The sequence below is a fragment of the Chanodichthys erythropterus genome, chromosome 3 (assembly GCF_024489055.1).
Source record: "Chanodichthys erythropterus isolate Z2021 chromosome 3, ASM2448905v1, whole genome shotgun sequence".
Classification (NCBI taxonomy): domain Eukaryota; kingdom Metazoa; phylum Chordata; class Actinopteri; order Cypriniformes; family Xenocyprididae; genus Chanodichthys; species Chanodichthys erythropterus.
This window is the reverse complement of record NC_090223.1, coordinates 44425105-44443558: the sequence shown is the minus strand read 5'-3', so window position 1 is coordinate 44443558 and position 18454 is coordinate 44425105. Positions and strand designations below refer to the sequence as shown.

Genomic DNA, 18454 nt, shown 5'->3' with positions numbered 1-18454 from the left:
ATATTATAATATATTATAGCCTATTATATTATAGCCTGTTATATCATTGCCTTTACCCTACAGATAAAATAATGTTGTGAAATCTACATAAACAGAATTAATCAGAGCATCCAGGGTGATTATCTCATAGTGTCACTTGACACAGCAGTCGCCTTCCATGTGGAACTGGTGTGACCACAGACAGCGTTTGCAACTGCTTCGTAAGCTTATTTCAACAACTGTAAACAGTCTTTTGTGACAGACAGAGGGCGCTTTCGAGTCCCTTCACTGAAATATACAATTGTACAAAATTTATGATAAACATAGATGTTACAGAAAGACCAAAATATAAAGTATGAGCTCTGATAGCAGCCACATTATATATACCACAGATATATTTTGGGAGAATGACACACAAATTCGACCTTTTGTCTGTGTCTAGTAGTGTTTTATCTTTCACCAACAGTTGGAATAACTCTTCACTTTATGCATACATGATTTAAGCCTTAAACGCACATTTCAAGCAGTTAATACAATAAACCTTTCAAAAGTATTCAGTTGCGTCTATTTCTGGCCTCCCCTGGTTTCCCGCCTGACTGACGTCAGCATAAAGTTATTTTCATGAATGGAGGGGGCGGTCACGAGGAACCGGTGACGTCAGTGCTTGCGGAAGCACAGAGTGGAATGTTGATACATTGTTGTTGTTTTGTAGTTAATTTAGTTCAGAGAAACATTTCGCTTCGGTTGCAGGACGCGAGACAAGGCTCGACCTGTTGATTCCAGGACACTTCTCAGAGATTTTGCGCATCCCCGACAGAGATTCCGCGTTCACAAGGTAAAGTGTGCGAGCTTTTCTGGGAGATGTTTTGAAATTCCTCTCGAAATTGCTGATGTTCTCACGATGACGGATAAGAATTCAGCCTATCCGTGATATTTATGAAGTCGATGCGCAGCTTGATATATTATTCTTCTCTAAAACTCAAAAGTTTTATACAGAATTACTTTTGCTATGAAGATGAAACACAAGTAGTTATGTAATGATGAAATATTTGATTATAAAAACAAATATCGCTCTGGTAGTATGGACACGTGTTAAAGGTTGCAACTTGGGATTTAGCCGACTAATGCTTTTTCGGGTTTGTTTTGCTTTTATATAAATTATTAGGTACTTTTATAACCTCGCTGACTGTCTTTAATGTTGCGCATATTGGAAGTTTGATTTACTTACCTAGCGTTCTTTTTAAAGCGAATAAGTAAGTCTGTAGTACACAGTGCATCTTTGACTAACTAAACAACGGCGTCTCGTGACTTTTAAAAGAGTTTGGCGATGCTATTCCAACTTTTTTGTCGCTTTTAACAGCGGGCATGTTTCAAAAGAATTCATATTACGACATGAGGAAATAACACGTGGTGGGTATTTAGGAATTCTGGGACAAAGGGCATATTTGTGTGGCGAGCACTATTGGAAGTAGCGATCGTACGACTGTTGTGATGATCCCGAGTCATCTGAGGCGCGCGGAAAGATTCAGTTTTCACGCGCTCTTTAATCAACACGAGGATTCAAGAATAGGATGACGTTATGTCAGATTCTCAGTGCGCAGCGGCGTGAACGCGCACAGTGTGATGAACATTACTTTTTAAAGCAAAATAATGTATTGTACCATCAGTAAAAGAGTACTTGCTCTTATAACTTCTTTAGAGGCTGCTTTTATTATTGCTCAGTGCAAAAACTCGTGACAGATGAATATACAACATCATGAGCCACCTTCCCCATGTCTACCAAAGGTCATTTAATAAGGCATACTCATAAGGTCGTGATTGAATATTCTAATTTATGAAATGGAATATATATATATGTATATATATATATGTATATATATATATATATATATATATATATATATATATATATATATATATATGTATATATGTGTGTGTGTTTGTGATGAGTAGGTGATTGGAAATATTTATGAACGCATTGTTTAGGAATGATTGTGTCCACTCTATTCTGGCAGGTTAACTCTAGAGCAACGCCCTCACTGGAAAAATGAGTCATAACTGGATAATGTGATTCATTTTCACATTGGATGATAAAATTGCTGGCCTGAACCAAATAAACATGATAAAACAATATTAAAGGGAAGTCCATTAATTGTTATTAGCCTAGAGGAATGCATGTCAAACAGAGTATGCGTTGGACTGCATTTGGTATGTAACGTGACCATTTAAAGACACACACATTGGGAAATTAAAGGGTTAGTTCACCCAAAAATGAAAATAATGTAATTTATTACTCACTCTCATGTCGTTCCACACCTGTAAGACTTTCGTTAATCTTCTGAACACAAATTAAGTTATTTTTGATGAAATCTGATGGCTCAGCGAGGCCTCCATAGGGAGCAATGACATTTCCTCTCTCAAGATCCAGAAAGGTACTAAAAACATATTTAAATCAGTTCATGTGCGTACAGTGGTTCTACCTTAATATTACAAAGCGATGAGAATAGTTTTTTTGTGCTACAAAAAAACTAAATAATTACTTTTTAACAATATCTAGTGATGACCGATTTCATAACACTGCCTCTTCTGAGCTTTACGAATCAAATCAGTGGTTCGGAGCGCCAAAGTCACGTGATTTCAGCAGTTTGGCGGTTTGATACGCGATCCGAATCTCTGATTCGACTCAAAAGATTCATAACGCTCTGACGCAGTGTTTTGAAATCTTTATAATCGCTTTATAATATTAATATTGAACCACTGAACTCACATGAACTGATTTAAATATGTTTTTAGTTCATTAATGGATCTTGAGAGAGAAAATGTCAGTCATTGCTCCCTATGCAGACCTCGCTGAGCCATCAGATTTAATCAAAAATATCTTAATTTGTGTTCTGAAGATGAACGAAGGTTGTAACGGGTGTAAAACAACATGAGGGTAAGTAAAAAAATGGTTTTCATTTTTGGGTGAACTAACAAATACATATATTTGATATCAAACCCATTTAAGTGGGCCAAAAATGTATTCACACTGTTTCAATTAAGTTAAGGTATCAGTTAACTTTACATTCACACTGATTTTGCAATTCATCTTTAACCCCAATGGTGTTGTGTTGCATTAGGTTTGTGTAGTACTTTGTACAGCCACAAATATTTAAAATTACTCAATGTCAGTTTGGAGAACTTTGCGTTTACATTGATATAAGTGAAGTGAAAGCATTTCATGATTGTTTCAGTGTAGAGTTTCACGATGTTAAATGCCAAATTGTCTACTTTTACCAGTTTAGAGCTGGACGACAGTATAGATTACTGTATAGTATTTGATTACAATATAAAGAGTCAAGAAGGTTTTGCGTTATATAGGCCCTATTGTGTGTACAATTTGATACACTTATAGTAGCGAATAAATTAGAATTAATATTTTTTTATGTGAGAATTATGAGTTTGTAAGGTTTTTTACAATATATTTAACAACAACAACATCATAAATGTAGAGTGTATTGTACCTGGAACACCTCTTGGGATTGTTCATTTAGAGTGTTTACGTGTAAGGAAGAATCTTGTGGTTGTAAGGTATGAAAATTCATGTGTGGTATATGAAAAGCACTCGCACAGCATGCATGACGAACAGCAAATCAGGCATGTGTGTTGATAGCATGTCTTTCATCTGCCTCTCAAGATGTGCATTTATGTTTTTCACGAAATAGCATTCAGAGACATTCTACATGTGGTGCGCCACAGCGACTGGTAGATGAGCAAAAATATCCACCAGTGTATAAAAAGTATCTGCATTTGGCTGATGGCAGGTGTTAATTTCACACCCTGGAGAATTTAAAAAGGCCACCATCCAACTTTGAGGGGCCGCTGTGGTCCAATCTGATAATTTGGCTTTGTTTTTCCAGAGTCAGCAGAAGATCAGTTGTTGAGGCTGCTAATTCAGCAGCGGTCATTGCCCAGGAAGAGTCTTGAGAGGGGGAACTGCATTGAGTGCCTGTCATTACACTGAAACAGTTGCTGGGGTCAGATTACGTTTGTGTTTCCATATATTCCATTGGTTTAAGAGTGTATTGCGAAAGATGGCGCACAGAATAGGGCAAATATTGGGTTCTTTCGTGACTTTTGTCCCATCTTGATGAATGTGGAAAATCATGGAGGAGGGCAACCTTGTCATGACATCTTATTCACTGTATGTGGGGTTGTGTGACCTCGTCTGACTCAGAGTTGCTGAGGTATCTGTGGCGATGGCCTCCCACATCTTGTACGTTGTCTGCTTGCTGCATTTAGAAACCCAGGGGAAGTGCACTGCGCACACTGCACTGTCATGAGACACACACGTGGGATCACAGGCACTCGTGTCCTGTCACTAAGCAATGCTTCATGAGTAAACCGTTTGCAATCATTATTATAGTAATCTCATGATGTCAAGTTTGACTTGCATATGGTTTAGGATTGTTGTTGTAGTATCGAATCCCTCACACCTCTAAAGATAGCGTACACCAGAATCGCAAATGAAAAAAAAAAAAATCCTGTGGTTTAGACTGCGCATTTGGAGAACTGGAACTCTTACAGTACTCTTTGTGGTTAGGATAGTGGGTTTTTGAAAGTGAATGAGACAGCGGTAGTTGGTGAGTTAATGACTCAAAATGAAATTCAGGGGAACTCCAAACCCAATTCTCACGTCAAGCGCACCCGTTGCTTTCTCTTTATGCGCCACGTCTTGACCTAGGCTGCGACATTTATCACCATTCATCATGAATCAAAGTCTTATGAGTCTCTACAAGAAATGCAAGGTCACTGCGCTGTCACTTGAAATATTGCAGATAAATAATGAGCCTGTGTTTGATCTGGCTGTTTCCAGAACATTTAAGTGCTCAGACATGTACTCTTTGTAATCATGTTGGCTTCGTATGGTTTTGACTTTAATACCATTTTTAATAAAAGTTTAAGTTTAATGACTCCAAAAATGCCTCCATAAAAGGTAAAAAGTAGTCATTTATATCTCTCTTTACACCTAGAATACATTAGTGTACCCAATTTAATCATTATTTTAAAAGCAGTTAAAAGGTTTTAGTCACTTTAGATTAGTGTCCAATTCTCACTATTAACTATGACTTTTGCCTCAGTAAACTTCTAATTACTGCATGCTTATTAATAGTTAGTAAGACAGTTGGCAAGTTTAAGTATTGAGTAGGATTAAGGGATGTAGAATATGGCCATGCAGAATAAAGCATTGATATGTGCTTTAATTATAAGTAATAAACGGTCAATATCCTACTAATATGCATGCTAATAAGCAACTAGTTAATAGTAAGTACTGGACCCTAAACTAAAGTGTTACCAAAGTTTTTTTTTTTACACAAATACAATATAATTAAAGGGGTCATGAGGTGGATTTTTTTTATTATTATTTTATAATTTTAGTATGATTTTTACATTATAAAATGTCATAATTTAGAAATAAAAGGCATTTTTCTATCCTGATTTTAGCCTCTGATTTGAACACTCTGTTTGAAGGGGCGTATCTGCTGTGAGACTTCAATGTACACGCCCACTGCTGTGATTCCTCTAGTGATCTTTGCATTTGAAATATGTGGAACCCTCTCGGATACTTTTACTATGTTTTTATTATTACAGCTGTTGAGATTAACGAATCCTGAAAAGTGTTGCTTATATTTAGATCTTTTCCCATCACATGAAAGGTTGCAGTGATGAGCATTGAGCTGATGGTCTGTTGATGGTGTGAATGCATGGACCTGTCATTGTAACTCAATTTCTGCACTCTCACAAATGCTTTCACCATAACTAACCGCATACAGTAACATTATACTAAGAGCTCCGTTGTGCGATGTAACAGCGTCATTCATATAACAGCAGTTTTTTGCTTTCTGTATGTAATTTAGTTACAATTATTTTACTAAGAGAGACAGTGTGAAGTTGATCGTTTAGTTACTGGCTTGATTTACTGATGCATAAGTTGTATTAAAAAATGATTTTGGGACAAAGAAAATCTGCCTAAACTTGAATAATACACATCAGATATCACTGATCACAGATTAGAATGAACACTGTTACTTATATGTTTGTGGCGTTGCTGTCGAATCCATATCGTAAAAGTCTGTTTGCGAAGCCTGCGTCTGAATTACCAAATAATCCACAGTGAAATGTAAAAATAAATTGAATCTATTATCTGTTTTATGCATAGATGATGTTTCTCCACAGTCAGGAACAACACAACATCTGCGTGGCATCGCAAACTTGTTATTATCACAATCTTATCATAAAAAAACTAGGCCAAAATTAGATCCACTCGCTGCTCATGGACTGAACACGATGTGACGATGTAAAAGTAGGGTCTTGCTCCAGAGGCAGTCGTATGCAAATGACTGTTCTCCGTGATGTCACATGCCACCTCGGATTCAATTTAAGTATTTTTACAGCTTGATTTTATAAATGTTTTAACTAAGTTATGGAACTTGCAGTATAATGATATAAGACCTCTTATATGCCAAAATATCAAGGATATGTCTTGACCCCTTTCATGTATTTATATCAAGTTTTGGGGATGTTTGTACCACATTACATTTTACGACTTGAACTAATCTTGCTTTGTGTTAAAAAGGTCAAATATCTGACATTTTAATAAACTTGTTGACCATGACACTTTGACACTGAGTCATAAGTGTTACTTTCTGTGATATCATTTCCTATTTCTATTTTGTTTTCGCTGCATGTTTTTGCATATTGGTCCCACCACATGACTCATATGACTGACAACAGTTTCTCAAATATTATATATGTATAACTAATATATAATTTCAGTAATTTCAAAAAGGCCTTTTCCCCCATTATATCATCAGGCATCCTGATTTTTATTTTTTTATGTTTTGACAAAATGTTCTAAATTAGAACAAAAGAAAATAAAAAGGGATGAAAAATTAGGTTATTGATTTATGTATTACAGAATCAGACTTTATTGGCCTATGGGGGTGTCTGGACCACAAAGAAGCACCCTGCCCTTTTCTTGGTGCCCTTTACCAGTTCTGGTTCGGACAGGACTGACCTCACCACAATGTGGTCAGGTCTGTGGGATAGCTGTCTGGTACTTATTTCTCAAGAGCTTGAGTAACTGGTTGTTTATATGTCTATGATGTGTTGATGCCACGTTGTGCAATCCCCAAGCCTGTCCTGATTGCTGAAAACCAATAGTGAAGCGTATAGTTGTTTAATCAAATGAGGGTGGAGAAACTGATGTAACATTTATATAGGTGTTTCGGAAGAGTGTTGTCAGTTGTAACAAATTTGGTTATGTCATGATTTTCCTGTGAAGAATTGTGCTTGTTGTTCTTAACTTATTAACCACGTTGCACTGGCTTCTCTGTTGTACGTACTGGGCGGGTTTGTCTTTGGTTAGCGCATACTTGACATTCCTTTGATTCCCTGTGTCCCCAGTTGGAAAGGAGCTTTGCGCTCGCTACCTCTCCTCCCAATCCGCAGAAAGTTCCGGCGGTCCCGCCAGCCGTTCCCAAGGTTCCACGTACTTTTCCTTCCGCCCCTGCGAAACAACAGGATTTTCCAGGAAACGTCAGTTCGGGAGGGTGTGATTCCCTACCGATCGTCCTCACTCTTACCAGTAAACAGCATGACTAACAGCTCTGCTATGCTCTCCATTTCCTTTACATAATATCCCTGCGAGCGCGCCGCTGCGCTGTGGAAAAGAGTGGGCCGGGACCAAAAGAGACAGAGCTCTCCACCTCCCCGCGAAAAACAGAGACTCGGAGCAAAGCCTTCTCCGGCTCACTCGTGCAGGAACGTAGCAGCTGGCCGTTCACTGCTTAACTAGTGGAGCAAAAAAGGAAAAACAAACAGCAAGAACAAGCCAGGCCTCCATTTATCATGGGAACACAAGCACACATGGCTTTGAAGTGGTGTTTGGCTTAGCCCAAGGCCTCGTCTCAATTCTCTACCTTTCATAAGTGGTCAAAACAAGAGAATCTCACATTCTCACATGTGTTAACATGGCAACACTGGCGTCAAATTCCATAAGAGGGGAGGTCCTTTGTGGGCTGTTTCTGAGAAAGTTCACAATCTCAAGACTCAAATATGCGGTTACCCAGCCATATTGCTCAGGGAGACTAGAAAGTACGTCATCTCTGTATCAGCCAATGCATGCAATACTTTAGCAGATATCGTCCGTGTGGGCCAGAGGTTTAGTCAGTAATAATCTGCCTTGTTTGGTTTATGGGATCAGATGTCATGTAAGTAATTACTTGAAACGTAAGTTATGTGACGCCAAGGCCCGTTGTAGTAACATCATAGTTTGTAATTCGTGGAAAATGATTGCGATATTTGGCGGAGCACCTTGATGCAGGCAATCGTTTCCATTGTAACTGAAATTTGAGTTGAACTGAAACACTAATGTTAAATCATGAGTTAACACTATGTATAATGGAGGTTGACCCTCAAAGTTCAACAGAAAGTTTGTTGACGAGTTTAATACCGTGACCAACATCCACATGATGCCTGTGACATGTCTGAACAGCTTTACCTTGTGATTACTGAATAGTTTCAGTTCTGTTTGTGCTTGCATATTACATACAGCAGTGAAAATCAGGCATGCCGATGCGTAAGCCAAGGCGTATTAATTTGATAAACCTTTAAATGGTTGACATGAAATAATAAGGCAACTCTACCACATTAATCGGTCTCTGTCAGAGAGGTCTGCAGGTTTTTGCACAGTATTGTTGATACTTATTTTGACTCACTAAAGGATGTGGATGTTGGCTCTTCCAGTTCTGTCCATTACATCCGTCTGATGAGGTAATCGTAGCTTTACCACAACACGAGCATCTTTATGTTTGCAGAAATAAAGTAAACTTGCTCTAACAAGCATTTAGAAGTCAATTTAGTCAAACGTGACATGAATAGACATGTTTTAGAGCAATAATAACTTTAGAGCAATGTCAGAACAAAAATGTGCAAATTGCAAAAACTGAGGACGGTACCCACAAAAGGAGATTGTTTGATCTTATTTACCTCTAAAAGGTTCATAATACCTTAAGGGTACATAGTGCTCAAAAGTGCTAATATAAAAGGTACAGTTTTTTTTTTTTTTTTTTTTTTACAACATTAGAATAATTCCCCATATGCACAAAAAAAAAAAAAAAATCATTATATAAAGTGTTTTGTGAGCACTTGTCAACTCCATCAGCTTACAGATCAACTCCATCATACATAAAACTTGGCAGAGTTGACATCTGATGGAGCTGACAAAACTGAATATTTTTCCACTTGAACCATGGAGCAATTTTGTTTTTTTCCTCAGTTGTAGCTGCCTTAATAAACATCAAAAATTCCACAACTATTTACAGAAACTATTACACCAGGATGACGGAGTTGACATGTCAAAGCTGTGACTGCAAAAACTTCAACATTGTGTGTATAAAATATAAAAAAATATATAACTTTCTACTGTCCTACTATGAGATCCACAATGAGCAGGGAAAAAGAAAGGGCTCCTTAGAGTTAAAGATTACCATGACATTGCCTGATTTATTCAGAATTATAAAAAAAGATGGAGTTGATGCAAAGTGAGGACACAACTTTGATAGGCATTTTTTATTGAAAATATAATTCAAGATTTACTTTTTGTATCATTTGATATATTACATTTTCAATTTAAATGTGTGTGTGTATATATATATATATATATATATATATATTAATTTGTTGCATTTTTAAGGTTAAATTACATGTATATTCCATGTATAGACATGTATTTTAAATGTATAGAGCATTTATTTAAAATAATACTAATGAAATTATTTATCCTGAGAATCAAGATTTGCTTTAGATGTAACTTTATTTTGATAAATTTCTTTATTTTTAACATAAAGTGGGCTTTTGTTTGTAGGACATGTTTCTAGATCTATCGATCTATCGATCTATCGATCTATCTATCTATCTATCTATCTATCTATCTATCTATCTATCTATCTATCTATCTATCATATATATATATATATATATATATATATATATATATATATATATATATATATATATATATATAATATATATATATATATATAATATAAAATATAAATATGGATGGATATTCGCTGAGTTCACAGTACACAACTCTACAAATTTATAAATGATTCACATGCATTTATATAACACTTCAATTTATTATTTGACTGTTGATGTGAGTACACTGTAGCAAATAACACTAAATATGACGTGGAGTGAATCTGGTTATATTTAGATGATTGTAGTCATGTAGTAAGATCATTATGCATAGTATTAAGCATGCGGTTCTCTGAATGGAAAGTGGGGCCCCTTTGCTTTTCTCAATGTCAGTGTGTGATAAAAGTGACTCGGTTATCTACACTTCACACACTCTTTGTGGCTTCCTTCACAGGGCCTTGTGCTGTAACATGGATTCATTTTTTCCCCTGGCTTCAGAATCCATGATAAGAAGACGAGTGTTCAGATGGACTATCAAATGTTCAGCATCAAAGGCGGTGTTCAGTCCTGTTATTTATGTCCAGGAAACTCTGAAAACCCGGCTCTGGCCTTGGGACATTAAGGCTTTTCCTCTCTGTGAGGGCTGAGCAGGAAAGAGGGGCCCCCTGTCAGTTCACCCCAGTTCTCAGCACAAATGGAAAGGGGGACCATGTGCTGAAGGAATTTCAAGGAAGTGTGTGTGTGTGTGAGAAAGACCTGAAAGGCTGGAGGCCCCATGAATAGAGAGGGAAGCGTTTTTTTTTTTTCTTAATGTGATTCCACGGTCCTCGTTGGAAAGCAAGGCAGGGCCTCCCCTGTCACAGCCATTTTAAAATCAGCCATGCTGAGCCAACTTGCTGTCTAGGAAAGCTCTTCTTGTCAGAGCTGACCTTAGGTTGTTTGTCGCACATTTTTAGATGGTTACGGGAACAGTGTGGATTTGATATCCAATTCATTATGATTCAATTGAATTTATTTTATTACTTTGTATTATTTTAAATCATTTAGTTTATTTGAATTAATTTTAAAATATTTTATTACTTTATCATCTTCATTTTATATTTTAAATATAACGTAATATTGCATAGTTTTCTTGTTGCCAGTTTGATTGAAGCAAAATGAGTTGAGGGGCCCTTAATGTAGGGCCAGATGGTATGAATCAGGCCTTGAGTGTTTTTTTTTTTTTTTTTTTTTCATGGTGGTATTTGGTTTCATCTGTTCAGTTCATACCCAATCTATACTCTGTTGTCCCGTCATAACTGAAACATTTAAACCAGCAACTGATGCACATCCGGCATGGTTTACTAAGACCAAATCAAAGGAATGACTCAGAATTTACCAAACATGCCAAAGGCAGTGGATCTGCTCACTGGTCAAAGATACTTAAAGTAACTATTACTAAAGAATTCTCACCAAGACAAAATGATCACTTAAAATGGTTGAGGTATGCAGAGGGTTGAAGGCCAGATGACTGGACCAGAGAAATAACAATTTGGAAGTTAGAACATGGGCTATCTGTGCTCCAAAGAAATGCATTTTGAATGGAATGCACGTCTCGTCCTGGAATAATAGAGCAACAGCCCAAAGGAATAATCACTCAGAGGAAAGTGTAGCTTTAGTATTTTACTTCTTAATGATTTGCTTATAATATTTCCACTCAGAATTGTGTCACTGGCAACTGGAGTTTTGTGTCAGCAGCAATCATGCTGTGCTAAATATAACAAGCACAGTTAAATAAGGACATGAAACGGGCCAGGAAAGCCTAGTGTAACAGGATCCAGTCTTTCAGCCACAGTTCTAAACCTGATAAAGAACATTGTCTAAAAGCACAAATATAACAGTGACTGTATAAGGGAAACTATTCCCATGTGACTGACAGCCTCCTGGAATGTTCCATTTACTGAACAGCAAAGGACTGACTTGACTTAATTAAAACTCAGCATTACATTCAAAAAAGTTTCCATGCGTGGTCTATACCACGTTTTATATCATTATAATTCGATGGAAAGACAGACAGACGGATAGATAATTACATCAATGTACTTTTTAACGCTTTAGTAACAATTCCTTGTAATTCATACGTATTATTTTGGTTTATTTATATCCTCAATTGTTTAAAAGAGGTCTACTTGAGTTTTTGCTAGTTCAGTTTTTTTAGTGGTCCTCCTGTGCGTCGAGCTTATGAATGAAGCTTGTTTACCATTTTTCTGGTCACGTGACATACACTCCCACACCCATTTACCGGGTGTCTCCATGGCAGCAGTCTCGAACGCGCATTCTGACGCTCCTGAAATGGAACCCGAGGAGCGCGTGTCTCACGCGGCTTGTTTTCTAATTTGGCTGTGGCGGCGGTCTCGAGCTCGAACGCGCAGAGTGGCCTTTTTTAAAAATAGCGCAGTGGCCAAAATAGTCTTGCATGAACGGCTGAGCAGAAAGATCAGACAAAGCCTCATGCTGAGAGCTGACCTGCTTCTATTATTGCACTCTTGCAACGGTCTAGTGAGTTGCATCGTGAGAACGCGAGATCAGCAAGTAAACAGGGTAACCCTTGTCTGAATGATATTGTGCAGACTTCTACTGACCTCTGCTGCTCGCTTTAGGTAACTTCATTTAACTCAGCAGTTTTATTGCAATGTAGGCAACATTGTGCTGCTTGAGTGAAAAGTTCAATCACAAAAAAATAACATTCAACCTTATATCTGTTAATTAATTTTTTTTTTTTTTGTCGTTTTCTTTTAGATTTTTGTGGAGTTCTGATTAGCTGCTTTTATGCAGGGCATGACGACTCATTTTAAAGCGGGCAAAGCTTTAAAGGTAAGAACATTCCCCTGTGGTTCATAGGTTTTATGTGATTATATCTCTATCCCCTGGTTTCACAGACAAGGATTAAGCTAGTCCCAGACTAAAATGCATGTTTGAGATGTTTTAACTGAAAGAAACTTGTACTGACAAATCTTAAAATATATCAGCACCATTGTTTTGTCTCAAGATGCACACCAGTAATGTTTTTTCTTTCTTTTTTTTTTTCTTTCTCTAGGATATTTTTATAAAAGCTACTTAAATACCCTAATCCTGGTTTAGCCCTGTCTGTGAAACCGGGCCTTATAAGGATATTATTTAAAAAAATATTATCTGGATTGGTTATTATCGAAACCTTTTAAGATGTAAGATAAATTTCTTCTCATCACCCTTAAATGGATGCCCTCATGTAGTAGTGCACATCTGGCACACCACATTTTTTTTTCACTAGTCACATCAATAATCTTATTAAACTTTAAAGTTGACTAGAAATTAACAGAATAATTGGGGAAAAAATGCTGAATGATGTAGAATATAATATATTTTTATTTGTTTGTGTATATTGTTGATTGGTTATAGGTGGGAGATTTTGTAAACCGTTCAAAAGATTTTTTAATATTATTGAAAAAAGTCTCTTATGCTCACAAAGGCTGCATTTATTTGATAAAAAATACAGCAAAACAGGACAATTGTGAAATATTATTATAATTTAAAATATCAATTTTCTATTTGAATATACTTTAAAGTATAATTTATTCCTGTGATCAAAGCTGAATTTTCAGCATCATTACACCAGTCTTCATTGTCACATGATCCTTCAGAAATCATTCTGATATGATGATTTACAAGAAAAAATTAATTATCAATGTTGAAAACAGATGTGCTGCTTAATAGGTTAACAGTTTGTTTTTGAGATTCCTTGATGAATATGAAGTTCAAAAGAACAGCATTTATTCGAATTAGAAATCTTTTGTACTATTATAAATGCTTTTATTGTCACTTATGATTAATTGAATGCATCCTTGTTGAATTAAAAGAAGAAAAAATGTTACATTGCCCAAACTTTTGAATGGTAATATATTTACTGAGTCATTTTTTTTCCCCTCTATTGACACTTGCAAGGTGAAAACTGACAGCAACTCTCTGTTCTGTGGCTCAGGTAAAGAAGGAGGCGGGTGAGAATGCCCCGGCGCTCAGTGATGATGAGCTGGTGGCCATGTCGGTGCGGGAGCTCAACCAGCACCTGCGCGGGTTGACCAAGGAAGACGTGGTCCGGCTGAAGCAGCGGCGACGCACGCTAAAGAACCGCGGCTATGCTGCCAGCTGCCGCATCAAGCGCGTCACACAGAAGGAGGAGCTCGAACGGCAAAAAATAGAGCTGCAACAAGAAGTGGACAAGCTGGCTCGTGAAAACGCCAGTATGCGACTGGAGCTGGACGCGCTTCGTGCTAAGTACGAGGCCCTGCAGTGCTTCGCCCGGACTGTCACCCGCGGGCCTACCGGTAAGGTGGCCACCACCAGTGTCATCACAATTGTCAAGTCTGCCAATCACAGCCCCAGCTCCGCCCCCTTTTCAGCACCCTCGTAGTGCTGATTGACAGTGCCTGCCCAGCTTCTTCTGGTCCAATCCGGCTCTGAACCTAAACCGGTCCGCGCTCGACCCACACTGAGAGGATGCTCAGTGGTCAGACTGAGGGGAGGGTGGAGGCCTTAATCTGTGTGACTACAACAGGCTGCATCTATTTTCATTTCTCTCTCAAAACACACATACATACATAGAAAAACACATCTATTTTGTCTGTGCACTGTGCTATAAACTCCGGCACCGGCAGGGCACACTGACCGCTCTTTCCACTTCAACACAGGCTGAGATTTAGCAGAGATGAGCACTTGTTATTAAAGTGTGAGATAGTACTTGACTTAACCTGCCATGGCAGCACTGATGCCTGTGACATACTGCATATGCATCAGAAACTAATATAAGTATCATTATATATATATATATATATTATTCTTTTAAGAAATTAATACTTTTATTCAGCAAGAATGCATTCAAATGATGAAAAGTAACAGTAAAGACATCCGTAATGTTACAAAATAGTTTCAAATAAATGCTGTTCTTTTGACTGAGGAAAAAAATGTATCACTGTTTCAACAAAAAATATTAAGCAGCACAACTCCAACGTCCAGCTTCCAGCATTGATCGTAATAATACATGTTTATTGAGCATCAAATTATCATATTAGAATGGTTTCTGAAGGATCGTGTGACACTGAAGACTGGAGTAGTGATGCTGAAAATACACAGGAATAAATTACATTTTAAAATGTATTCAAATAGAAAACATTGTAAGAACATTTCACAACATTACAGCTTTTACTGTATTTTTCATCAAATAAATGCATTCTTGATGAATGTAAGATATGTGTTTCAAAACCATTAATAACCAAAAATAATTCCGACCACATTTAAATGCTATATATATACATTTTTCTTTTGGAGAAAGACAGTTTATGTGATGATGTCATGAAATACATTGGCATAATCTCATAATACATCACTATAAAATGATATCAGTCGTTGTGAAAGACCAGCACTTGTGATCCTGGTCAAAAATCAGGTGTGACCAGCACAGTCCAAAGTTGAGAATTATGTTATCCTGAAGCCTTACATTACTGATAAACAGAGAAAATTATCCAATTGGAAATGAGCCAATCCTCTCTTAGTCAGCAGTTTAAACAAACGAATCCCAAATGGGGAAAACGGCACTTATTTTTACTGTTAAATTACAGTCTAATACTATAAAGCACTTGTAAAGCAGACTGACGTATGTAAATATTCAAGACTGAAATTACAGATTAACTGAGTTTCTAGAAAAGGGCACTTCATGGTGTTTTTTTTTTTTTTAATGATTATATATTTGTTTTATTAAGAGGTTAGTTAGTATAATGTTGACTATCCGGCACATCTGTGTTGTCATTTATCTCAAAGATACACCGTTTTTCCTGACCTGTCTCTATACGACACCATAAAATGGTAGCTAATCCATATTGGATAAAGTAATAACAGGAGCTGTCTTGCAAACAAAAAAAGTTTAACAATAACCTGTATATTACAGAACTGAGTTAACAGCCTTAAGCTTAACAAATAACGTGAAACTGAAGCTCCCAACTTTGTATATAAAATTCCGTCCCTCAGAAAGCATTCCTACTGCTAAGTCACGAAAGGTGTCACTGCCGGTGTTGGTAACCCTGATAAAATGTATATAAAATGCAAATATTTGATATATTTCGACACAGACTCTTGGGTAAGGACAATCCTGGTGTCCTTAAACCAGTTCAAAAGACATTATAGGGCTGTTTCGACTTGAAGCGGCGCTTCAAGACCGATCGACGATTCAAACGCAAACAGCCGTTTGCTTTCTAATCGCTCTCGATGTCATACACCTATCGGTCTAATATGCAGCGCTGCTTCAAGTCGAACAAGCCTAATAACTTAGCATTCATATTCAGCGAAACTGACCTGTCATAAAATCAAGATGGCTGAAATCAGGATTGTCTCTTACCTGAGTGGCTATGACTGTTTTTGTGAGCCCTTCCACCACTGCAGGAAGCATTAGGTGTGTGTTGTGCTGCTGGGAAGCCCGCTATAGCTCCAGCTCTCTGGGCTACTGTTGTGCTTTTAGCATTTTTATATCTCCACAAGTGTTTCTTTATGCCCAAACATGATCTAAGTCTGATGTTTCCCATTGTCTCATATGTATCCAGGACATTGAAATACCTTTAGACTGGTGTGATTGTTGCAATTGTCTTTCATTTCAGCGGTTTATTTAACTGATTTCAGTTCAGACGTCCAACATTTGCGTTAGCCTTAAACTCCTGCTCTCAGCTCCTTTATGTGCATAAACTCAACACACTATTCGTTTTTATGGTGAATTGATGCTATATATTTATTTTAACAGTGCAGATTTTAGGAGCATGTCATTTCAGTATTCATCATTTATTTGGCATTGTTTATGGATTTGAAAAGTTAAACCTACGGTCAGCATTTCAAACCTGTTTCTGAAAGTGTCCTGTGTAGTTCTTTTAAATGTGACCACAGCTCTGGTTGGTAGATCCTCTTTTTTTTTTTTTTTTTTTTTTTTTTTTTTTGGACGTTTGGTTTTTTTTAAATTGCTGTCTCTACTTTCCTTTTTAGGCCACAAATCCGTTTAGAGGGCCCAGAAATTTCCCATTTGTTGTCTTGTGGCCAACTGATTTTCCATCTAAGATACCTAATGCATTACATAATATTTGAATTCATCAGAATTCAGTTCCCTTGATAGGAAGTGCTACATGTCACTTCTTCTTTACTAACCTAGACTATATACAGTGACATGCTTTTTTCTTTTTGTAAAGAGAACTTGACAAAACAGCTTTTTCTGTGCTTTACACTGACATCTGGTGGTGATCTGTATTTCTTTATGTTTCAAAATGCTGTGATTGAATGCTGATGACACCAAGATCTTCTCTTTCATTTCTTGGACTATTGAGGCATTGCTGTTTCGCTTTGTGTTCATTTCAGCTGCCACCAAAGCCATAACTCATCTGTGTGTTTCTTTAAAATACACTTCATTTATTCTTTGAATTTTTATTGCGATTTAAACAAAACTACACCCTCCTCCAGTAGTAACCAGATCGTAATGCCCCAATTCAGACTAATAAGAAAAGAACATGCTGTCACAAAACTGATCTGTAATTTTACAGGGATGCCAGTGTTTTTTGGCCAGTTAGTTGTATTTGTGTAGATTTAAGTAGATTAAAAACAAATTCAGAGGCATTACAGGTCGTTTTGTGACCGAGGCCTGTAGACATTTCCCTATTCTGAAGCAGATCAGTGCAGTAAACGTTCCTCCTAACACAGTTAGATGGTCTTTAAACTAAGTGGGTACTTTTAATTATTTTTCTATGTATGCTGTATGTGTCCTTTTGGGCTGAATAGGATAAATTATTCTATATTTTACATATGAATATATCTATTTTTCAAAGTATATAATATGTGCTCAGTCAGTCCTTAAAAGCTATTTACCATGAACGCACATAGGAATTTTAACCAGTGCTTTTTAAACACACACTTGCCTATAAGATTCTTAGAGTAACTCCATGACATATAAAGTATGCTGCTCCAAATTATTACTTTATATTTGTCAATGTTAAGATGAAACTGTAAGGTATTAGGGGAAGTAGTCATGTTATTTGTAGTTACAATAGTGCCTTTAACATTGAGCTTGTCAACATTTAAGTACTGTATGAATGGGTGTGGTTGTTTTTTTAAAATCTTATTTCCATGTGCAACCACGTTGAACACATTTGCCTGTTTGATCGGTCTTGTGGGCGTAATTATTGTGCTATATATAAAATAGCCATTGTATATACGGACACCATGAAAGGCAGCAAAAACTAGGCTTAGATTAATCATATTCATGATTCTCATTTATCTGCTTGTATCACATTGATCTTTGATATTTATTTTGTTTGTTTTTATTTTCATCATCTAAATTATTTTATTTACATTCATTTGTTTTCTTTTCAATGAACTACCCTCATGTACAAATGAAATCATTCTGTTTTTTTCTCCATTCTGGCTAAATTTGAGGTGGTAAATTATTCCTGTACAAAGTCTGCAGTGTTTGTTT

The 18454-nt window shown here is 36.8% G+C and overlaps 1 protein-coding gene across 1 annotated transcript; it reads left to right on the top strand.

Moving 5' to 3' along the window:
• Positions 1-641: 641 nt before the first annotated feature.
• Positions 642-18447, top strand: mafk (v-maf avian musculoaponeurotic fibrosarcoma oncogene homolog K). The gene is made up of 3 exons (XM_067382457.1): positions 642-814; positions 12721-12795; positions 13940-18447. Exons 2-3 carry the CDS (start codon positions 12751-12753, stop codon positions 14366-14368), a joined length of 474 nt encoding a protein of 157 aa, XP_067238558.1. The 5' UTR covers positions 642-814; positions 12721-12750; the 3' UTR covers positions 14369-18447.
• The last annotated feature ends 7 nt before the right edge of the window (positions 18448-18454 follow it).